The following is a 25,826-nucleotide window of genomic DNA, read 5'->3' on the forward strand; positions in this document are numbered from 1 at the left end:
AAACGTTGAAACCATCGTTGTGCGGTGGAAATGGAAACTGTATCGGGTCCATAAATTGCACAAATTTTATTGGTGGCTAGTACTGCAAAATACGCCGTATTTTCTCTTTAGTTTGCTCCATGTTTGCGACGCTATAACTCACGAACAACTTAAAAGAAACGACAATCAATCAAACACGTGTTAGCGCGTTAAGTGAGCTTTCCAAAAAGATATAGCATGACCCGATGCGACGAATAAAACTAGAACTACGCGCTCTCAGCGGCAACTAGCGAAAATACCGCAAGAATTTTTTGACAAACTAATATAAATATATATCTTCGAAGTACCACGATTATATCATACAATTGTCAACACCATTTTTATAATAAATTTGCCTTAAGCCTCAAAATAAAAGTCAGTTTGTACGAATATATCTTCATTGTTGGTAAATTTCTTACCAGCGTACAAGCCATTGAAGTCTGAGAGCAGAAAATAGTCACTTGAACAGATTTGGAGTATACGGTGGATGCGGAAGCAATGCGAAGCCGAATTCATGAAATTCTGACTTCGTATATATTGTTTTGTGACAAACAATACAGGAGCATACCCTTGTAGAACCTCCAGAGGTGATCTAGTGAATGATGCCCAGCGCCTACTGAAATTAGGAAAGAAACACTTCTCCAGCTTGTTGAATGACAGTGGAGCAGAAGATCGAATAGCAATTACCCGTCTGTAGGGCAACAAAGCGGCAGGGGCTAATGGATTGCCGGCCGCGCTATTCAAATACGGCGGCGAAGAACTGATAGCAAGCGTAGGGTTTTTTACTTATTTTTGACAACTTAATGTACCCCATTCGGGGTATAAAAAACTGACAAGGTGTTTAGTAACGATAAACGTACATATTTTCTTAGATCATAAGCTCTTCACAAAAATGATATTTTCGGGTGGTGTCTGTAATGTTAGTATACAAATATACACATAAAGGAATGCGCTTATCAGCAATGTACATTTCATCTAATGTGGAAGAAAGAACAGGCAAACATTAGCAGATAAGCATGAAAGCATAAATTTGGTGATTTACGAGTAAAGCACAAAAATGCGAGTAGTTAAAATTTTATTGCAACTTAAATTTTTTTTTTTTCATAAATTTGTATATAAGTAATATTTTCATAAAATTTTACTTAATTTTTTATAATATGTATTTTTTGAATAAACTATATCAATTAAATAAGATAGCACTCGAGCTACTCAGACAATAAATTTTCACAAGCCAATAGGCAAACAGCAATATTTACTTGAAGATTTGGCGATCGGAACTTAAACTGCCATTCAAAGGGGATTTTAATTAATTGACATTTACCAGAGAGCTTGTTGGTGCATTAAACATTTAAAAACTTAAGGCGCTCTATTAAGACACATACAAATACAGGGTGTACACTGGCAGCCAATTATAAATAGCATGCGCATGTGTAAATACGATTAGTAACTCAATAAGTACACCTGAAGCACTAACACGACTCTGTAATGCAATTTTTATTTGTTTTACGTTGTTACGTATTCCATTTTACGCAGTGAGGTTTGGTTGCGCACGGCGAGTTGAAAATACTGCAGCTGCGAAATTATTTTATGGCAAATCAAATGAATCGAAATTGCGGAAAAAGGCATGGTCAGCGATAAACAAATAGCAACAAATGCAATATAAAAGCAGATATACGAAAAATTACTAACAGACGTAACGAAAAAGCTGATAGCGGGCTGAGATTTGATTGCGGCGATAAGACTGACGAGCGCATCGATATGGCGGCGTCGCAAAACTAATTAAATACCTCAGCAGTGAAAATGTGAGTAATCTAAAATTTTGCACGAAATATTTGCGTAAATGAGTTGTTTGGAAAGTTAGGAATATCTTTGCAGTCAACCCGAAAATGCGATGACGCCAGAAATAATTGAATACACCTAATCCTGTAAGAATAAGTAAAACTAGCCATAGAACGCAATGAAGTGAGACAAATTTGCAGACAAAAATGAGAGTCCGAAATATGTGAGTACGAAGAGCTTGACAAGCTAGCAACAAGGGGTAAGGGGGGGTTCTACGAAAAGATGTGGCGAATAATAAAAGCTTTCAAGACCGGGACATACTCTTATAGAACCACTGAGGTGATTCAGTGACTGATGTCCCAGAGCAAACTGAAATTATGGAGGAAATACTTCTCCAGCCTGCTGAATGGCACTGAAAACACAACGCAATTGCTCAGTCGATGATGATGAAGAAAACGTTCCGTTTCCCAATCATGAAGAAGTTCGAATAGCAAATACCAGTCTGAAGAACAAAACAGCGGTGGCTAGATTGTCGGCCGAGTTAAACAATTACGGCAGCGACAAACTGATAAGGAGCATGCATCAGATTATTTAAAGAATATAGTCGGACGCATGCACGACGATTGGAATTTTAGTGTGCTGAACAAAAAATAATAAGAGCTGCAGAGCTACAGAGCTACATAGAGGAAGTGCAATCATCCGTAAGAGTATTCAGCAGCAACACCAATAAAAATAGAACGTTAACTCCGGTTACACCGTGGCTATTATATCCTTCACAAGTGGATTTCTTATTAGCATAAAAGGATATAAATAGATCTTTATCGTGATTTTGATCGATGAGTATGGTATAGCAGCTATAGTATAAATTTGAACAATGTTTCCGAAGATTGTACCGTTGCTTTAGACAATAATCCATGCCGAATTTCGTGAAGATAACTCGTCAAATGAAAAAAAGTTTATATGACAGCTATGTGCTATAGTGATCTGATATTGGCCATTCCGACAAATGAAGAGCATCTTGGGGAGAAAAGGAAGTGTGCGAAATTTCATATCGATATTTCAATAACAGAGGAACTTGGCTTGTCACGCTGATAATTTATGTATATGCTTTTTATGGTCTCTGACGTTTTCTGTTGTCGGTTACAAACATCTCGGCAAACTTAATATGCACTGTTCAGGGTATAAAATATTAATTTGCCAAATATTAAATGTAAAGGAACTCAAGAAGCATTAAACAATGAACTGGATAGTATGAAATCATATTTATTTTATTCAAAACTAGCGCACATTAAGTACGAATTATGTCACCACCTTGTTTAAAGCTTACGTTATTTAAAAAAACAGATATTATTTAAGTTATTAAATTAATTTGTTATCAAAAAATATCTCTGAAGTCTAAAAGAAAAGCCTTATGGCTAATGATACATTAATAAATGATGCAATAATAAATAATTGGGTTTTTCGATTTCGTACTTTCGACTTATGATATTAAAGGCGATATCAACCTAATTTAGCAGTGATTTAACATAGATACCCTGCAGCTATATACTTACACTTGAATTTTTCTTTTTCCAATGAATGTGAAGTCATTATTCGTTAGTTGATCTTATCAAAGTTTAGGTAGTAAGTGTTCTTTACTAAGCAAAATCTCATAAATCAATATTTTTCGAAAAGTTATGATTTCTACTTGAAAGCACTTAATCACAAGAAAACTGATTTTACTCTTACGGCTTTTTACTCACAAAGCCTTGGCTACTCACGCTTATCTTATGAGACTACTTCGATTTTATTTGCATATATTGTTGCTGCTATTTATGGTTACATACTTCAAAAACTCATGCCGTATTATTAAAAATAAATTTTAATGCTCTACAAACACATTTCCGGAAACCATTAAGACTCTACTAAAACAATTCACGCAACATCTGTTAACAGTTTGTTATTTTTGTAGCGGAAAGTACCGGAAAGCGCAAATGAAATGCAAACAAGAAATATTATTTGAAGCGTTGGCATTGTCTAAGGTTCTGCAAATATTTTAGCAGTACAGGGTATCATTTTATAAGTCTTATAAAAAGTTTAAGCCCTCCTAAAGAAATATTTTAAGCTATAATTTTGAAATTTTGATACAAAAAACTATAAAACCTAATGAACAGAAAATATTTTTTCTAAAATCAATATTTTTGGTTCACTTTTAGCTGTCTTTATACACAAAAATTAAATGTTACGTTGTTTGTCCGCGATGGACTCCTAAACTACTCAACCCATTTTAGCATAATTTAGCACACTGTGTCCAGTTCGGCTTAGAATATAGCAACACAAAAAAAATCTATAAATAAAAAACTACAGTGAAATCTCTATTAATTGGACGCTCTATTAAGTGGACATCTCCATTAACCATGCACATTGACCGATCTCACATTTTGTTGATGTTTATTAAGTACAATCTGTTAAGCGGACAACTTTATTAACTGGATAAAAAGCCTGGTAACCAGACCTTGAGAAAACAGCCTTAAATTTGTTATATTTGCTAATGGAATTTATTTGTATGAACATATTCAAAATTAAACCTCAAGTACAATCTCTTGAATTCGTACACCGACAAAAACGTTTTCGTCTTTATTCGTAAATAGAATTTTCCCTGTATGGAATAGATCATTACATGAATACTAGCATAAAATGTAAACCACAACAGCGCGTAGCCCCTTTCACTAATTTGTATATATATAAAATTTTTGTATTTAATTAATTTCTGTTATCTGGCTATACAGCATAAGCGAATATAATATCTAAATATCCGTATTTTATATATATGTATATACCCTGAATAGGGATGAAACCCAGAGGTACACGTTGGAGAGCTTATAAAGTATATATATAAATATAATACCCTAGTCACTCAGTTTTTGAGATATCGATCTGGAGTTTTGCGTATATCCTTTTCTTTTAAAGATGCTACTTATTTTGTGGAACCGATTTTGGACTACTCTAGCATATAGCTGCCATACAAACTGAACAGTCAGAATCAAGTCTTTGTATGGAAATCATTTTCATTTGGCGAGATATTTTCACGAAATTTTGCAGAGATTATTACATGAAGAAATAATGTAACTTCCGAAGAAATTGTTTAGATCGTATCACTATATCATATAGCTACCCTACAAACTTAACGATCAGAAATAAGTGCTTGCATGCACAACTTTTTCACTTTGCGAAATATTTTCATGAAATTTGGCGTGGATTACTATCGAACATATAGCTATATTATCTGAACAAATTATTGAGATCGGACTATTACAGTATACAGCTGTCATATAAATTTGCCGATCAAAATCAAGTTCTTGTAGGGAAACCTTTTTTATCTGATAAGATATCTTCACAAAATTTGGAACGGATTATTGTTTGAAGCCACACTATGTACTGCGAAAAAATCGTAGACATCGAATCACTACTGCGTATAGCTACTCTGCAAACTGATCGGTCTAAATAGAGATAAAGCGATTTATAACCTTTTATGCTAAAAGAAATGCACTTATGAAAGGCATTAGAGCTTTAGAACAGCTGAAGTTAACTTTCTTTCCTTCTTGTTTTTGATATATATTTGTCCAAATAGTTATAATCAAATCTCCAAAAATCTGTTTTTCATATCATTCTTAGTTTATTGAAACATTCGATTTAGAAAAAGAGTTGAATGTATGTGAGACTTACAACCTCAGCATTAATTATAGTATATCTATATTTCAAAATATCCTTGTTTTACTTACAAGTTCATTTTGAAAACTAGTCATTTTTTCAATACGCTAGGCATCAGCACCGTGTCCTTTGAGAATTGTGCGGTTATACTGTACTGTATTCTTAGAAATACAATTAAATTTTTTTATCAACTTTTTATTACAGTACTTTTTGGATTTCTGAGCACTTAAATTAATTATGCTGACTGTTGTTTTTATTTGATGTACTTCGTTTGTATTTCGTTAATCACTTTCAATGAGTTTCTAGACAACTCATTCACTATTTCTTTTTCTCTTGTTTTTTTTTTTTTTTTTTTTTTTTTTTTTTTTTTTTTTTTTTTTTTTTTTTTTTTTTTTTTTTGTAAATTTTACACTTTCTTGCACTTTATACAATATCAGAATAAAATAGCGTTTTATTCATTTTAAATTACGATTTTTAAAGCAATTTTCATTTCTTTTGCTCTACATGTACTAGTATTCACTAAAATCACTTTTCAAAATAACGAATCGATGTCTCCAATATGCTTATCAAACTAAGACAATTCCGTAATGTATATGCCAAATCACAAAATTTACTCTATGTATGTATAAGTATGTTTGCGCCACCGTCAGCATAACCCGCTACCTGCACACGTTGCGATCAAGTTCACGCCGATCCGTAGCCAACAATGATTGGCGCACTTTTGAATTTGCCTCAGTTAAGAATGCGTTTAATTAGTGGCAAAATATGTATGTACATGTGTGTGCCTTGTCGATATTTTATGAGAGAACACACATACCTCAGTGCTTCATATTTTTGTTGTTGTGTGTTGATGTTATCTTTTTGCTGATAGCGATACGCCAAGTTGTATAACAAATGTGTGATAACACACAGCCATACAAACATGCGCCTTAATGATAGTTAGTAGGCGCTCAGCGATTATTTTTACACTCACTTCTCACTCTCACTCTCAGAAGAATTTTGGCAGAGTTCTTTAGCGTTTATATATTATATATTTGGAATGATAGCTTACCAAAAATTTGCTTGAAATCAGTAAAAAAAACTTTAATTTTAGTTTTAGATGATAAGTGGTTTTAAATAAATTTTACCTAATTAATTTCATAATTTTTTGAAACTCATGCAAGTGACATCACAACGTTCTTAAGCACTCGTTTTTAAAGTTCTAAAACTAGACAAATATATCCAATATATTGAAGAATTCCTGAAGAAGTACTGGAATTCGCAGTGCTCTGAATATACGAGGGTTACTTTTTGTATTTCGTTATCTAATATATCTAAATATACTGTAAATTACTCATATGTCAAAACGTTCTGTACAAAAAAAAAAAAAAAAAAAAAAAATACGACGGTTGCCTTTTATATTCTGTTCCTTCCTTATGTTCACGATTTAATTTTTGGCAGAGATGAATATTTTAAGTTACCGTAAGTTACTCGTATATTAAAATTTCTATGTATTTGTAACATCAAAAAAATATACGATATTTATATTTCATTACTTCTTTATTGGCGCGATTTAATTTTATTTTATGGCAAAGTTGAATATTTTAAGTTACTGTAAGTTACTCGTATGTTAAAACATTCTCGGTATGTGTATCAAAAAAAATGTCAAACATTACGATAAAACTTTGAGTTATCAGATTGTTAAACTAGGTTTGCCAAATGCCGAAATATAAAAGTCAACCCACGTAGTCTTATATAAAAACGATGACAACTGAAAACGATATTATTTACTTAACTTGTTTCAAATTCTTAATTACAGAAATTACTGAGCTTTCACTTGCAATGATAAGCTTTCACTACAAAAAAGCTTTGATGAAATTTGACTCACAAACTGAAGGAAAACCGAAGCTCTCACAAAGATATCAGTGGCGAATACAAAGCAAAGTGAAATCAAGAGCTCTTAGAACGAGAAAGGTGATTTGAGCTGATCAATCCAAAATGGTTTCACGTCAATTATCAATAGGTTTAAAACGTTCAAAAATCTCTAAAAAACTTTAAGTTAGATCTGCTTAAAACGAGTAAACAATTTCCTATAAAAAAAATAATAATTATTGCTCACCTCTTTCAAAGCCACATATGGCATTTTTACTATATTTTTAGGACACAATCAAACTACTTGCAAGGTCGACATATTTATTCATATAAATACATCCCTCCATTCAAACAACAACAAACAAAGAACAAAGCTGAGAACACTTGTCCATTGATTATCAAAACAATAACTGGTAATAAATACGTACTCCAATTTATGGCCATATGATGAGTCACACAAAGCAATTGACAAATGAGAGGTAACTGTTTGATATGTACGGCCAAAGTTTACAATATATATTTTTACTGACAATAAGTGCATATTTTCTTAGTAAAAATCGTAGCTTTTAGAACCGCTTTTATTTATAAGTGCAATGTGGCGCTGACATAGCGAAATTGTACTGGGTTTTATATTTCTTTTTTTCTTTACACATCAATGCGCGAATCACTCGACATATGTACATAGTGAGTATTTTGTGTGCTAGTGAATATATTTCATATCCATATATTTTTAAAAGTACTCAGCATTAAGACACGCGCAAGTGTATATGTAGCTTAGAGTAAATATTTACCTTTGCCCAACAAGTAAATAAGTATTTGAGTAATTATTACTAGCGCAGAGGAATCGAAGCGGTTATAAATTGGGTAGCGCCTTGATTAAAAGGTGGCAATTGATATCAATATATTTAAAGTCAGGTGAATTATTATCGCTGAGCAAGCATTTCGCAGCGAAGAAAAAAACAACAACCACGTACAATATAATTCATTGTATAAATGTTAAGCAAACGCATACATATGTAATATAAGAAGATACTACTATGAGCAAAAAATAGTAAGACTTTGTTCATAATTTTCAAATTCTTAATTTATTCTTCACAATCTATATCGTTTCCCTCAAAGTAATCTTCCTTGGCCTCAATACACTTATGCCACTGTTTTTTTTTTTTTTTTTTTAAACCTCGAAACAGTTTTAAAGTCAATTTCCGGAATAGCCTTCAATGCGCCTAGCGATTCAAATTTAATGGCTTCAATTGCCTTAAGACGGATTCTCCGAACCGATCGCTTGAGTTTGGTAACTAGCCAGGAGTCAGACGGAGCAAAATCAGGCGAATACGATAGTTGCGGCACGATATTGTCTCAAAATTTGACGAAACCCTCACAAAGAATCAATGTATTATGCGTCGGGGCATTGTCGTGGTGCAAAAACCAAGAAGAGTCGGCTCATAATTCCCGCCGTTTTTACGAATAGCTTCTCGCAAATGCCGCATAACACTCAAATAATATTACTTGTTGATAGTTTGACCGATCAGAAGAAATTCGGAGTCGACCTCACCTTGATAATCAAAGAAAACAGAAAATACTGAAAATTAAATAAAAAGTCTTACTATTTTTTACCCACAGTATACAGACTCGATAAAAATGTACAAAAAGCCTATTGGTCTATAGAACTTATCTACAAATGCATAATCAATTATTCAACAAAATGTTTACTACAATGCTTCAGCTTACTAAGCTTTATATTAGACCTAAAAGGTAGTTAAGTAGCTAATAAATTATTCAAAGCAGTTGATCTATTGATTAGATTATTGCGTAATGTAACACATCACGTGACTTGGGCATGAGTCATGTACTAACTAAAGCCAAATAGATGAGAAATACACTTAATCAAACAATCAATTGCTGCATTGTCACGATATACATAACAGTATCATGCTACTTACATATGTATATCAACATATGTTTTATAACTATTTAAACCGCAACCCTTTGATGCACATTTGAATGTGTAAACAAATTTGTCATGTATACTGATAAGAATTGGCAGGGTTTAAGGTAACCTTACTACCAATTGGGTGCTCATAAAAATGTTTGGAATATTCACTTCTTTCACATATGTCACTCATATGTGAATTATATAATTCTAAGCACTGGCCAGGCACGGTGCCTGCTTTTCTTTTATAGAGCCGGCTGGCAGCCAGCTACCGTGAAGTCACCATTTGAGCTTCAGATCACATCACTTCGCGGTGTGATCATCACTCAAGCACTGGCCAGGCACGGTGCCTACGTTTCTTATATAGAGTCAGCTGGCTGCCTGACAATACACAATTCAGTGATCGGCAATTGAAGAGAGTAAAAGTTATCTGATTTGGTACCTCTAAGTGTGACATACTAAAATTTTAAATTATTATTATTTATTATTATTCTTCGCTGCGGCTTGAGTCTCCTCTATCGTATAAAAACGGTGTCCCCGGAGCGGTGTTTTGAGCTTTCTGAACAGCCAGAAGTCGCACGGCGCCAGATCAGGTGAATACGGTGGTTGCGGAACGATATGGGTTGAGTTTTTTTCGAAATGGTCACGAATTCCGAGGGCAGTATGGGATGGTGCATTATCGTGGTGTAAAAACCAAGAATTTTCTTTCCACAATTCCGGCTTTTTAGGTGGATAGCCTTACGCAAACGACACATAACGTTCAAATAATATTCCTTGTTGACTGTTTGACCGRTTGGAAGGAATTCATAATGCACAACACCACGATAATCGAAGAAAACAGTCAACATGACCTTGATTTTTGAGCGAATTCGGCGCAATTTTTTTGGTCTTGGCTCTCTTTGGCACAATATTCGCTCGATTGATCGGTTGTTTCGGGGTCATAAGCATAGATCCAAGTCTCATCGCCAGTTATAATGCGTTTCATGACACCTTGGTTATCGGAAAGCATCGTTTCACACACTTTAACGCGACGCCTTTTTTACAAAAAAATTCAATGTTTTCGGTACCAGTCGAGATTTGACGCGCTTGAGGCCCAAAACATCTTTCAAAATGGTATTGGCTGAGCCTTTCGATATGCCAACTTCATCAGCAAGGTCTCTAATTGTTAATCGACGGTTTTTCAACACCAAATCTTTACTTTGTTGAACGTGAGCTTCCACGGTTGAAGTTGATGGTCGCCCTGGACGCTCTTTGTCTTCGACACGTTCACGGCTGGCTTGCAACTACCTATACCACTTGTAAACATTTTTTTTAGATATAGCCTCATCAACAAAGGCTTTCTGCATCATCCTCCACGTATGTATATGCAGCAGAAAATTGATTCCGTAAACAAAATTTAATGCAAATTCTTTGTTCAACAGATTTCGACATCGCAAAAAACGAAAAACTCACTTTTAGCAGCTCACAAAACGACAACTATCTCAAACACTAATGAGTATTTTGACATAAAATCTAACATAAATGTGATTGACAGTACTACCAAAAGAAAAAAAGAATTATATGTAACATGGAAAAAAACCTAAGCATTCAAGCATATAATTCAATAGCCTTATATTTATTAAGAATTCAATAAGAAAAGCAGGCAGTCTTCTTTTAGAAAAATTTGTAAATCCAGCACTTGCACATACATATTTCGCTGAATTTCTATATTCCAGCTACAAACAGCTACACAAGCAACACATTTACTACGAATATGGAAATAAATACCCAAACTCATACATACGAGTGCTTATCCATGTGAAAAATAACAATGAAGCAGCAATGGCAATAGCAGCGCCTGAAAGCAGACATTGGCAAACAGACGTCATCGTTGCGATAAGAATTTCAAATGCTGAGTTCGTGATATTACGACATAATTTTTGGTGCTGCGCAGCCAAAAGCAAACACACACACGCATATGTTTACACATATTTACACATATTTGTATATATTTATACCGCCATATGCAAGTGTTATAGATAAACATAAATAAACAAAATTTTATGGCGGACGAGTGGGAGCCACAGTCACTCAGTTTGACGAGTACTCGGAATATATTAGTGACTGACATACAAATACTAATGGCAACATAGTAGTAAATGGGCGCCACTGTGTGGAAAATTTAAGCACTTCAGATATTGTCGGAGAAGAAATGAGTTGAGAAATTGTTTAGAAGTTGCTTCAGAAAAATTCAGAAGGCGAGGAAGAGTTCAATTTGACTATAAAATGAATGCACAAGCTGTGATTGAAGTGCTAATGCTTACATGCCAATGCTTGAACTATGCAACAACAAAAAAAAATAAAAGTTTCGCCATATTGAATAATTTTTTATTTAATTTAGTCTACGCGCCTTTCTCTTTCACAGCAAACCAATATAAAAAGTGCGTTAAATGCATCTGAAATACTGACAGTATTACTACATGTAAACAAGAACTCTCAAAAGATAAAACGTGCAGCGTAGACACTCGAGTTAGTTGCCAAACTACAATCACATGCTTTTCCTACCAAATCTCCATTGTGACTGTGCAACAATCGTGGTATGGCATTTAACTAGACGGTCGGTAGTAGTCTGCCAATTTCAGAAACAACACAAAGCAGCTATTAGCATTCTGTGCCACACTGCAAAACCGTTACTGCAGAGGTCATGCCACTGCTCGCTAACTTTTTGTCACGTCGGAGTTTACTAGTGCAGTGGCGCAAGTTACTTTCAAAAATTTCATTAAATGTAACGAAATGCTTTTGAGCTTGTGAGCGTCATGCGAAAAGCTGCCTACAACGCCAACGCAACAAAGAGCTACTCCCTCTTGAGCAGTTCTCTATGCAAACGTTCTATGTGTTTAAGCAACAACAAAGTCATAGCTGCGCAACGTGGCCACCATGCATGTCCCCATTAGGTGCAGCGCTCAGCGCTCTGCCTCGCTTCTTCTATTACGTTTGCGCTCCACACGCTTTGTGTGGATTTTTCGCGCGTTTCCGACTGACTTTTTGAGGTCAACGCATCGCTGCAAGGCCATCACACAGCGGACAAAGGAAAACACAACGCATAAAAGCGCGTGTAAACATTATTGGTAACAATAGCTGTTGCGGTGGCACGAGCAGCGACCACAACCAACGTAGCAAAACCAAAGCAAACAACCACAGCGTTATTAATAATAGTTGCCGCCAACCAACTTTTGCATGCAACAAAATTAACTATTTATAAAGAAGAAATTAAATTGCGTACACATACTTGAATTTTCTTCTACACTGTAAGCGTTTTTGTTGTAATAATTGTGGAAAGTGGATCCGAAATTATACCTAGTAATATCATATGTATAAATATCCGAGGTAACTAATTTTTGGAGGATGGAGATCAAGTATCCTCTGTGTAAACAAAGATCATCCGTTTGCAGGCGAGCTAAGGTGAAAAGGCGAAAACTCCCCTCCGCAGGGTTGTACGCTGGGTTTGGGACCGCCAAATAAAAAACGACATCAAAGAATAATTCAAGCATTTCAAGCTCCTTACGTACAGCTGCTACCGAAACCATCGATTTTGGGAAAATGGGAAATTTTGGGAGAGGCCGAAAACCGGAGCACACACTCTTCTAGAACCCAAGGAGGTGATCTAGTAACCCATGCTCAGAGCATACTAAAATTATGGAGGGAACACTTCTCAAAACCTGCTAAATGACAGTGAAAGCAAAACACCAAGAGAGGCGAACCCAATTCCCCAATCGATGACGATAGAGCAGACGTGCCGACCAAGAAGAAGTTAGAAAAGCAATTACCCCTCTCAAAAATCACAACGCGAGCTGTTCAAATATGTTTGCAAAAAACTGATAAGAAGAAAGTATCAACTTCTTTGTAGAATATGCTCGAACAAAGGCATGCCCAACGTTTGGAATTTAAATTTGCCTTGCCCAATCTGCAATGAAGACCCCATAATCCGTGCCCACTACCATAGGATAACCCTCCCTCGAGAATATTGTGTGAAACTCATTGGATCTTATTAGTGTGGCTTTACGCTTTGAAAATCAACGACTGACCAGATATTCAATATGTGCCAAGTCTTGGAAAAGACCCGTGAAAAGAGGATCAACACAAGTCACCTCTTCGTCAGTTTCAAAGCTGCCTTTTATAGCACCAAGAGGAGCTCTCCGAGCCGTTCGATACCAAACGAGGTTTCAGACAATGCAACTCTCTATCGTGCGGCTTTTTCAACTTCCGGAGAAAATAGTTCGCGATGCAGAACTAAATAGAGAAAATACTATTTTCTATAAGAGTGTACAGCTGCTGGCGATAGTGATATCATTGGCCTCAACAACTAGGCCATTAGTTCTGTTTTATTCAGACTGAATAAGAAAGTTAAGCAAATGAATCTGTTGACAATTATAACTTCCAAGTCGTAGATAATTTCGTCTATCTTGGAACCAGCAACAATAATGTCAGTCTCGAAATTCAACTGTAACACAAATTCAATTGTAACTCAAATTCAATTCAAATATAACTTAATCCAACAGGGGCTAAGCGGATTGAGTTGGCAATTGAGAAGTAAAGTCCTCTTTCGAAGAACAAAGACCAAAACTCTGCAAGTCACTCATCATCTCCGAACTGATATACGGTCAAGAGGCATCCATGATGACATCTGATGTGTTGACGTTACTAGTTATGAAGAGAAAAGTTCTGCGGAAGACTTATGGCCGTTTGCGCGTTGGCCACGGCGAATATTGCATTTTATGCGACGATGAGCAGTCCGTGTTATAAGGCGACATTAACGTAGTTTAGCGAATTAAGAGATGACGGCTGCGCTGGCTAGTTCATGTCGTCGGAATGCATGAAAACAGTCCAGCTTTGGAAGTATTCGACGCAGTACCGTACCAGCCGGGGGAAGGAGAGGAACAACTCCACTCTATTGGAGAGACCATTTCCTAAATTTTACACACGTACTTTTTTTCCGAAGAAGTCGATATCGGATCACTATAGTATATGGCTGTCTTACAAACTGAGCCGTCAAACTAAACTGTCTTGACTTTTATTATATTTGAATTAGTGGGTATCGAAAAGTGGCTTAAGTTTAGAAAACAGAGACTTTCAAAACCTTAATAATGATAATAAAGACAAACGCACCAAAGCAACTTTAATAACTGCAACTACAAAAATCCGCAAAGAAGGACACTTCCATATTTACTCGACAATATACAACTGCCAATTAAACACTTCACGCTTTAGCCATCGTCAACGACAACCACTTCACTTTCCTCTATATTCCAAGTTTTGCGCTATTAAAAGTGCCATAGCAGCGATAAGGAACAATATTAAGCAGGAGATTGGAAAAGCTGAGAGGAAAACGTATTTTGCTTACCAGCGGCATCGCAAAGCCGTAAATATTGCGCAATATACAAATCACGCTAAGAAGATAGCGTTGCGAACTTACACGCACGCCTAAGCAATAACGGCAAAAAGGAACAGAGGAAGAAAAAGCATAACACGAATTACGATTTGATGTGCGCATAAGTCGCCGTTATAAGGTGAATAGTAGAGAAAGTGGCGCGAATACATAATTTCATAGCACAACTTTTGCACTAAAAAGTATAACTGTGTAATCACAAATATGTGCACACGCCATATGCATTGACAAACAAACATTTCGCCGGATTACAACTCTTCACCTCGGCACGGATGCATAAATTCGTAAGCACACCTCAACATTTGCGCACACATCGGAACGGTAAAAGCGAGCAGAGCATTTTTACTGCATGCCTGACCTAATAAAATGTCATGCTTTCGCGCTGACATGTGAAATCAACTCACACGCCCGTACGCCACGTACCCCCATTGCAGTCGCACCACAAACTGCGAGCGCTCGAAACGAGCTCCATAACGATGGTTTTGTTAGTTGTGTGTACACGGGTGCGTCACCCACAAACCAGCAATATACATAAATTCACACGTGTACGTGTGCATACAGTGCCATGTGCATAAGCATTTTACCAACAGTTGGCTGGCTTGCGGTTCAATCATGACAATACAAGGCACCACTCACACATTAACCCTGCAAATCGGGATTTTTTAAATAACAGTTAAAATTTTGGTGATGTGTAATTTTTCACACCACTGTATTTCATATAATGATATATAGATATAAGCATTTAATACCGGCAATAGTATATACTACAGCCACTACCTGGGCGTATACTTAACTTTTTGTCAATACCATATTTGTTGCATGAAAGTAGGCGCTTACTGCTACCAAAGAATCAATTTTCCCCTGCCAATATATTAAATAATATTTTCTTAACTTCATACTGTTCCGCAGCCACATCTGTTGAGCACGTTTTTCCATTGCATTCGTGCGCTTCTAGGCAGCAGCGCCCCTACAAACGTCTCCATATTCACTTTCCGTTTATTGCGGCAGCACATCAGCAATTTATTTTCCACTAAACATGTATTTAAATTATTTGTTGTCGGTTTCGTACCGTTTCGTTTGTCGTTTATCGTTTACTTCGTTGTTCGCCGATCCGTTGCATCCGATTTTTTCGCCCAGTGCACATTGTTGACCTATATTTGGGCATCAATGAATCCGGCATACAAGAGGCCATAGCCATAGAGACCGCTTCCATTGCCAACAGCACCGCACCGCGCATCTGGCGCAACGCCACTCATTTTTATTGTGCTATGCTGCGTGCTGTGTTCGTTGCTTGCAGAGGCAGCTTTACAATCGGCATGTCCTGTTTTGCCGTCATCACTTTGTAGGCGAGCGAGTGCATTCTAGAAAGAGCTTTTCGCGCACCAAAGATAGCTACTGGAAAAGCACAAGCGCTCTTCGAAAGCGAGCCAAATAATGCTCTTCACTTTTGAAATTGACTTGTGATAAAGCATATAATGCTTTATTGAAGGTATACGGTAAATGCATGTGAAATGAGGCAAAATTTTAAGGCTATGCGTTCGTGATGTAATATTGTTGGCATTTCTGTGAACTGCGTTCGAAAATAAATATTTTTAAATAATATAGAATAAGATACACAAAAAATTTATAACAAATATTTTTTAATAAAAAATAATATTTCCATAAACAACTATAATAAGCCTAAACAATTTAAGGGCATACTATATCTACTGTTTTAAAAATATTAGCCTATGTACTGAGAAAACTACTGTTCTAATGATTACGACTTTCACTGTGAACGAAATTTAAAAACAAAATCCTTTACCGAAAGCGATAGTCCGTACAAGAGCCTAAGGTCGAAAAAAAATTTATGAAATGGCGGCGATATAAAAAAAAATTGAAACTTACACCAAATTGTGGGGTTGCTTTTTTGATTTCGGGATTTGGCAACCCTGGTATACAATCCCTGGTAATCTGGCAACTCACATTTATATCGTAAAATTTGACATTTTTCATGTTATACAAACCAAGAACCTTTTGTCCTCCGCGCGCTACTTATGTTATTTACAGTAACTTAAAATAATCATCTCGGTTAGAAATGCAACTAAACTTTGAAAATTTGTCACTTAATTCAATGTTTGGCGATGATGTTCTATCAAGGGCCAGTGGTCGATGATGTGGCGAATACACCTGCCGCTGACGGCCTAATCTCACGATGCTTAAAGGCACATACATCAAAACCAATTGGCCTAATTGGTTAGGGGGAAGGGACACCTTTTTTACCTTAGTATGGTTCAAGGACGAACTAAAACTTCTGCGACTCCATAGTAACCATAGCTACCACGAATCTTCACAAAGGGCCGGCCAAACCTAATGAACAGATTGGAGCGAACTCCAAGAGGTAACCGCTCCCTGTAGTACCAGATTGAAGTCTCCGGTCAGACCGTGTAGCTTTTGTTACTAACAGTGGAGCACCCATCAAACTCAATAGCTGGACACATTTGCCACTTGAACTTCAAATGTCTTTTTACTAGAAGGAACTCATTCAAAGTCTTTAATATCAGTTTAAGCTGAGTATTATAGCACTATTTTGACAGGACTATGTTGATATTTCGAGGCAAGCCAAATAGCAGACATATTGCATATTGGATTTTAGTCGCCTGTTCCGACAGGCATACCTTACCGCGGGCGCATTCTACCCCCTGCCCTTTGGCGAATTGTGTGATGAATTCAATCGAGATTGTAGATCACTCGAAGATGAATTTTGGGACGATCGTCCAAAACTAGTTATTGTTCCGAAAAAAATTGATGCTTTGCGCAAACTAATATTACAAGATCGTCATATGACATAAAGTGAATTCAAGACAACTAAAATTGATTATACCTTTTGGATGTAACTGTAAAAAAGTGTTCTCATTGGATCCTAAACAATTTTGCAATCGCTCAAAAAACGCTCGTGAATAGTGAAATATGCGTATAAACCCGAAAGTAAACAGCACTCAACTGTTTCAAGGGGGTTTAAAGACGAGCGGAAACCAATAAAAGTTGTTTGCGCATGAAACACAAACGCAGAACAATAAATTGTGGGCAATGCACCACCGTTTATTTGCCAGTTGTCTTTCAAGAAATCGCGACAATGCGACTTCTCAAATATCCACTTTTGAGCACTTAAAACATTGATTTCATAACTAATCCGAATTATAGTCCCGACTTTTCATCGGATGACTTCATTTAATTAAGAGAATAAATTAAGACATGAATATTTTAAGGCACCTTTCAGAGGTAGTTGATGCGATCAGAGCATATGTTTTGGTGATACTTCATCCAAAGTGACAAAAGTGCTTCGAAAATTGGTTCAAAAGATCTTAATTAGAATATTTTAGAAATTTTAGAAATGTAAAACGATTTTCGACTATTAACCGTTGTATAAGTTATCCTACATTCTTCGTTAGGATTCGCTAGGTTGGTTAAGGTTAACTTCAATAACTCACAAATTAGTCCGATAATCATAGCATATTTTTATAAATAAAAAAATCCAATTAAAAAGAAAATTTAAATTATTAACAAAAAATTAAAATAGTAATCAATTTTACAATCGACTTTTACTTATGAAAAAAAAAAATACTTTTCTATCTTAAAAAACAAAAGACAAGTAAACCAACACCATGAAAATACACAAATTTTAAAAAATTTAAAACTAAGTTGACATTTACTTTTTGAACATTTTCCCTATTTGACTCGATAGCGTAGCATTTCCGTATTTGCTTTGTTTATGTTGCTTTTCAAACGTCATCAATCTGCATGAGCTCGCTGGTAAAAGTTCTCCACACAACGCCACCACACCAGCATGCTACCATTTGCGCCCTTTACGCAAGCGAAACAGCAACAACAACACGAAAAGCACAAATCAGCTGTGACTGACAAAAACACATTTAAGGCAAAATGCGCCCGCACAAAAAGGAAAATACCGAAAACAACAGCGAAGCTTTTCTCTTGCGCCAGCGTGTGTGTGTGTGTTGGATCGTTGAAAAGTAAGTGAGCAAGTAAGTGTTACTGGAAATTTTCCGTTACTCTCTGTGTCAGCTGGAGAGTACATGTAAAAGTCAAATGAGCTTGTAGGACACGTGTGGCACGCAGCAAGGGCTGTTGCGTGTCAGTGGAATATAAACTTAATGGATACACTCGCAGAGCACATAAAGCACACACACAAATATACGTGTGGCACGCACATATTCGGCCGCCGATGAATTCTGTGGTCACAGGCCGCTCAATCATTCAAGTTAGAGTCACAGGGCGAAGTGGACGTGTCGACGGATGTGGCATTTTGTTGGTTCAGCTGGTACTTTAAATATATACAATTACAATTGGTTGTAGCTTAAGGAAAGTGTGTTATAAAACAAAAATAACAACAATCGAATGCAAATGTGTCGCAAGTGTAGGAAAAGTGAAATTTAGCAGCTTCTTGGCATTTTTCGATTTTCAGCGAACAAAAGTGTGCAGCACTTGTGCAAGGAAGCCACCAGCTTTCAACACAACTGTATGCCTGAGTAGGTGTATGTGTGTGTGTGTGTGTGTGTGAATGCGTGTAGTACAACATTTGTATGTTTAAACACAGCATACAGTGAGCTACGTGAATTGCTGCTAAGCCAGATAAAAGCTTTTTTGGTAAAAGTAAAAGTTAAGTTCAAATTGGATTTTAGAAATTGAAAAGGCAAATTTGTAAGCAAAGAATATGCATGTGAAGAATACTCAAAGTAGTATATGCTTATTACAGCAAAGGTCTGAAAGCATGGTTCAAAAAGGTGCTATGTACACATATGTGGCGTAAAGGTCAGCAAAACACAGAAGGAAGCAGGAAAAATTATATTTTAAGCGAATGAGAGCATTTGCTCTCTATAGTCTCGTATGTTAAACTTCAACTTTAATTTTTTTTTTTTTTTTTTGCTCTGCTTCATATAAATTATGCACACTGCCATTGAACTGGAAAATCATATCACTGCGCGCGCTCTTTTGCACACATACTCTCGGTCTCTCTCTCTTTGAATTTTGTATTAGTAGTAAACACGGCAATAAAAGCAAGTGCAAGCCAGCTGAAGCGGCATTTTACTAACAAAAATAGAAAAAAGATATCCAAAAACGTGTGCATTATGGATAAACAAAAAATACAACAAAAACAGCAAAACACGACTTCTGTTTTTAAGTGAAAAATAAAATTCTAAATATAATTTAAAAAATAATTAAATATATAAAAAAAAAACCATTAAATATAATTTATATAATTTTTTTATTTTATATAATTTTTTTGACCTTTTACTGTTAATTTAATTAAAAATAATTTAAAAAATTAAACATAATTTAGGTATTTTTTTATCACAGTTAATTAAATTAAATATAATAAAAAAAATTAAATAAATTTTATATAATTTTTTTTTTTTAATCTTTACAGTTCAATCCATAAAATAGCATAAAAGTAAAGTCTTAGTGTATCACAAAATTATAAAATAACGACAACAATTACGTTTTAACATAGCCACAACATAATACAGTGCATAAGTTCTCATTACACGATAATATATGTTGTTTAAGTGTGTGTAAAACAAAATAATAAAAATACGCGCCTCAGCAAGTGGAGCGACACGCAGCCCGTAGCCCGTAGCGAGCTAAAAAGTTTATTTCGAAAATAGAAATCGTTTATTCAACTAAAGCAGTAAATGAATGGATGTCGGTTGCAGGTGAGTAGTTGTTGTAGCAGCTGTTTACATGATTCTCGATGTCAAAACAAAACATTCAGAAAAAAAATTAAAAAAAAAATTGGATTAAGTAAAATTGTTAATAATATTATGTTTCACTTTTCTTTAACATGAAATTTAGTTATTGATTTTTATAATTAAATAGACTCTTGCTTCCATACAAAAGTATTATAAACAAAAACCAACCCTTCGCCTGTGTATATATTGGATACATATATAGTATACCCACACCCACACACCTAATTAAATTGCAATGTTGCGTTCAATGTCCTCTGCTGGCCACAAGTGCATTTCAATTAAGCTGAAGGACACCAAGCTGAAACCAAAAACCTCGTAAGGGTGCGTAAGCAAGTTGCAAACAAGTAAATTATAACTGACACTGCAGCTTGGTATGTGGCACACACAGAGAGTGAAAAGTATGTGCAAAGCAAAATTTGGTTTAATTTTTGATTTGTGGCATTTGTGGACACATAAACGCATTGCCACAACACAACAAGTTAGAAAGCCACATACATATTACTTAGACTAATAGTGGTGGATTTTATTTTGGATTTTTGCCGTAAATACATGCTACTTCTACCACCACAAACCAATGGTCATACTACTGGGATCGTGTTTTCCGAAACGGTAAATTTTCTTCCTCTAAGTAGGTAGTACTATTAGTGACATCTTCGATTTTTAATTTGTCTGAATTTATTGAACAAAGAAGTTCGATAATAAACTAATATCGCGCCGCAACCACCATTCGCCTGAATTACCTTCGTGTAACTTCTGGCTATTCAGCAAATTCACATGACCACTCCCAGGACACCGTTTTGACTCAATTGATGATATAAAAGCTGAATCGAAAGCTCTGATGGCCATCACGACGGAGGATTTTTCCAGTCGCTGTGGCCTGGCATTACGCTGATGGACCACCATTTCTCTCTTATTGTAGGTCCTTCGGATCGTTTATTTTCTTCCGACGGTTCAATTGTTAGCAAAATAGGTCCGTATTAAGTGTTTGACCTTTGGGGAATAGCACAACTTAGATGATTCTCCGCAAATCCCACCAAGCACATAATAAAACATTCCTGACCCACAATCCTGGCTTAGTCAGTGTTTGATCAGTGTCAACTCGATTCGATAAGGTCCTTTTTCGATTGACGTTTGTTGCTAGTGACCCACGTATCATAACCACTAATTAGCCGCTTCAGAAGTACATCAATTTTATTGCGATTCAGCAGCGATTCATAGATGGAAACTTAAATATTTTCATTTTATAGATTTTTTCGACAATTGACCTCCTATTAAAAATCTTTTAGTGACGGACGAAATTGCATGTACCTTTAGGATAACCGGAAGTTGTATTGTGTATGCAATATAGGCAGCCTCACGAAGAACCCCAGCTTTTTTAGGTATTTCGGCAAATTATGTACTCAAAAGAGCCCGCTTTAGTAATTATATGCGAGTACTAAGCCAAAAAATATTATATAATAAAAATCTCACATATCTAGACTACTATTTGAAAGCGAACCAAAATTTCGACCACATAGCCATAAAAGCCACATAAATACATACTGGTATATAAAAAATTGCAGTTTTAAGCCTATATTACTATTTGATAATCGTAAACCCATATTTTATCTCTTTATGCTTTCACTCATGCCGCTGTCTCCCTCTCACCCCTTTAAATTGCATAACCGAAATTCTGTTAACTGTATATATTTTTAGAACAAGGACACTCCACTGACAACAAATGATAAATTTTGAGGACAGAAATTCGCAAAATCTGGCGCGTAAGCAATGCTACGCAATGTGACATCTTCGAAATTCCAAGCTGTGCTTTGGTGGTGTATGTGTGTATTTATCATGCGTGCTCAAATACGCAGCCACTTGTGTATGATGAGTTATGTGTGTATCTGTCGTTTGAAATTGCTGTCATTTCGTGTGTAATTATGAGTATTTTGTGCGAGTTAAAAGCAGTCAGCTGCAAATTCATAATGCAGCGCATGTACTTAAGGAGACATACTATATAGTATGTATGGATGCACATAGAGACCGACACTATTAGAATACCTTGCAGTTGTATTATTGCTGACTCTGCACTGTACCACTATCAGAGTAGCTTTGTCATGCTTTTCTAAGATATAACTTGTTTGTTTACGCCACTGAACTAACCGCAACAGCACAATATATGCCAATTAGTACAATCGCCATATGTGGATTAAGAGAATATATGAACCGATTTTATAAATTTTTAATGCGAAGTAGTAAAATACTAATTGTGCTAAGTCGATTTAATCAGATTCGTCTTTCTATTCTTCTGTCCATCCGATTGTATATGAAAAGTAGTCCCTCAGTTTTTGAGGTATCGATCTGAAATTTTCCTCCCGTTCTTTTCTCACTAAGAAGCTACTCATTTGACGGAATGGCCGATATCGCCATATAAACTGAACTATGGGATTAAAGTGCTTGTATGAAAAACTTTTTCATTTGACGAGATATCTTCATCAAATTTCGCAAGGATTATTACTCAAGGTAATAATACTATATTCGAAGAAATAACTTAAATCTGTATTATCGATAAATCACAAAGTGACTGAACAAAGTTCTTGCAAGGAAACTTTTCTATTTGCGTTAGTATTATAACTTCAGTGCAACCAAAATTAAGTTTTTTTCTTGTTGAGTCTACTCTAAAAGTGCACAAAAATAATCATGCATCGTGCTTCGAGTACAGACAAGTTTTTATGTTGTTTACGATCACACATGACCATCTCGTTAAGTGGATAAAGATTTTATTTAAAAGAAAACAAACATATAAACCGCTATAGTGCGCCATACACAGCTAACCAAAAGTAAATACCAATATATAAACATGTCTATGAAGAATTAAACAGAATCGTAAATATGCACCGCTACTAAATTCCACTCTAGTGCTAGTGAATGAACTTGCAAGCGGAATTGTTTATTTTAATCTAACGAATAAATATCTCAATGCAAAATCGAATTATTAATGCAGCTGTTTTCAAATTATTGGCGTTATAAAAACACGAACGCATACCACACAACCACACAAAATTAACATTTGCATTATTATATTACACAAATAGCTGGTCGCCGCGGCGTATGAGCAATATTTATTGGTACTAAGTAAGCGCACAGTAGTAGTGCGGCATTTGAACAGCAACAGCGCAGTCATAGCAAAACATAAATAAATATTTTATAATAAGCAAAGCAAACGCAGAAAGCAAAAACCACAAATATACATTTCGTTTAGCTTACATGCCCTCCCTAGCAAGGGGTACTCAGTGAGTTTACATGGTTTATGGCTCATGAACGAATTAGTAAGCATTTACACTTTGAGCCTTTCCCAACAGAAAAGGCGGCAATAAGGCAATAAACAGTAAATATGATTATGATGCAAAGAATGTATTGCGTAGCAAAGTGGCAATAGTAAGCACTACTATGGCCAAAAGGGTTTGTCAATAAGCTATAAATTTCCTTTGCCATAAAAACGCACAACAGCCTTGGAGCTCAATATACTGCAGCACTAAACTCTTTTTAATATATTGATGTTTACCTTTTTAACTAATATTGGCTTAGTGTTCTCTTATTAGTATATTCTTCAATTTTGTGGGTTTCCACTTGACTTTCGCTTGATATGGAAAAATATGCCGTACATTTTATAGGATTTTCATATATATACAATATTAAGATGCGTGGTATGTTGTACACTTTTTTTATTTTTTTACTTATTTTTTATTTTATTTTTTTTTTTTTTTTTTTTTTTTTTTTTTTTTTTTTTTTTTTTTTTTTTTTTTTTTGTTGCAAGCACACATTCACTGCAATTTCATATTAACAGGCATGAAAAAGTCACATACGAAATAAATGAACTTTTACGAGCCCATGCGCTGGCGTCATAAAAGTCTTCATAAAATGGAATGAATGTACCCATCAATTCACTGTTCGTTCACCGCAAAAAACTCTTAGTGTATCTACCGTTAGTACCTATAATAGCAGCAATAAAAGCAAAGTGCTTTGCTGTATAAACTTAGCAATCAGGAAGTCAACGAAGATACACAATAGCCAGCAGAAAATCAAGTATTTTGATTCAAATAATGAGCAGTAATTGAGGAGTGACGCAACTGAGATTTATAGGCACATACATCCAACAACATCTTTATTTACTTCTATATATACATATTATAAGTGGCAAGATGTAAAACTCTAATGAAAAAACTTTCAAAATCAAAAAAAAAAAAAAAAAAAAAAATTAAGAAGATAAGAGTTTTAGATCGGTAAATATAAGGAGGTGCTTTGTCGAAGATTATTTCATTCGATTTGTGAAGTGAAACTATATGTATACCTACTTCTTATATGTCATTTATTTATATGGGCAAACTTTTATTCCAATATTTTTGTATATTTTTCTTCACAAATACCAGAAATTCTCTATGAGAACGTGATTTCGATAGGTCAGTTTATATGGCAGCTCTACTCCATAGTGATCCGATCTGAATAGTTTCTGCGGAGATTTCGAAACTGTTTTGGATAAAAAAATCGTGCCAAATTTAATGAAGATGTCTCTTCAAATAAAAAAGTTTTGCATACAAACACTTGATTCCAAACGTTCAATTTTTATGTCAGCTATATGCTATAGTCAATCGATTTAAACTATTTCTTCGGATATAGCATTATTGTTTTAGGTAATGAAACAGTTTTTGTTACAAGAACTTGATTTCCATCATTAAGCTTGTATGGCAGCTATAATCTATAGTGATTCGATTTGAACAATTTCTTTGGATATAGCATTGTTGCCTCAGACCCCATGTTCAATTAAGGGAAGATATCTCTGGATATATTGGAAAATCTTTCTTTACAAACACTCCGTTCCGTTCGCTCAGTTTATATGGCAGCTATATGCTATAGTGGTCCGATATGAGCAGCTTCTTACAAAGAAAAGGACAGGAGCGAAATTTCGGAACGATATCTCAAAAACTGAGGCACTAGGGACTCAGCTGGTCGATGCTGATAATTTATTTATATGTTTTATGAGGTCTCTGGCATTACCTTCAGGGTGTTAAAAACTTGCTGTTAAATACTGTTCAAGGTATAAAAAGGTACTAGATCACCAAAAGATGACAGAGCGTATGAGTAATTTTTTAAGCATCTGTTATATTGTACAAAAACTCTTCATTTCACTAATAGTAACGCATTAGTGTACGTTATTACATTAATAGTTAAAATTATATGTATAACATTACAGTAAAGCAAATATCTACAAATATCCCCTGGCCGTGGTTGCAGTCTTCAGAATGTCTCTTGTTATGGCATGCTTAGAAATTATAAATTCCAACACTTGCACTCAATTTATTTGCTTTGGTGTCACTTATCAAATACCCTTCAACAAATAATCCTTGTT

At 35.4% G+C, this 25,826-nt stretch overlaps 2 protein-coding genes across 3 annotated transcripts in view; one reads left to right on the top strand and one right to left on the bottom strand.

Moving 5' to 3' along the window:
- LOC108974823 (unconventional myosin-VIIa-like) overlaps window positions 1-25,826 on the bottom strand; it is a 106,181-nt gene that overhangs the window by 5,791 nt on the left and 74,564 nt on the right. The window contains exon 1 of one of the 2 annotated variants that reach the window (XM_018942883.1): window positions 5,559-6,191. The exons of the other annotated variant lie outside the window; for it this stretch is intronic. Within the exon in view, the coding sequence (XP_018798428.1) occupies window positions 5,559-5,582 (24 nt within the window). The 5' untranslated portion in view covers window positions 5,583-6,191. Of the gene's footprint in view, window positions 1-5,558; window positions 6,192-25,826 lie in introns of those variants that run through there. 2 annotated transcript variants of the gene reach the window in all.
- The window catches only part of LOC108974821 (probable serine/threonine-protein kinase DDB_G0282963), a 76,399-nt gene continuing 69,537 nt past the window's right edge, over window positions 18,965-25,826 (top strand). The window contains exons 1-2 of the mRNA XM_018942882.1: window positions 18,965-19,011; window positions 20,119-20,404. The gene's annotated coding sequence lies outside the window, so the exon portion shown is untranslated. The remainder of the gene's footprint in view (window positions 19,012-20,118; window positions 20,405-25,826) is intronic.

Source organism: Bactrocera latifrons, unplaced genomic scaffold (assembly GCF_001853355.1).
Source record: "Bactrocera latifrons isolate USDA-ARS-PBARC rearing strain unplaced genomic scaffold, ASM185335v1 scaffold_59, whole genome shotgun sequence".
In the NCBI taxonomy this organism is placed as follows: domain Eukaryota; kingdom Metazoa; phylum Arthropoda; class Insecta; order Diptera; family Tephritidae; genus Bactrocera; species Bactrocera latifrons.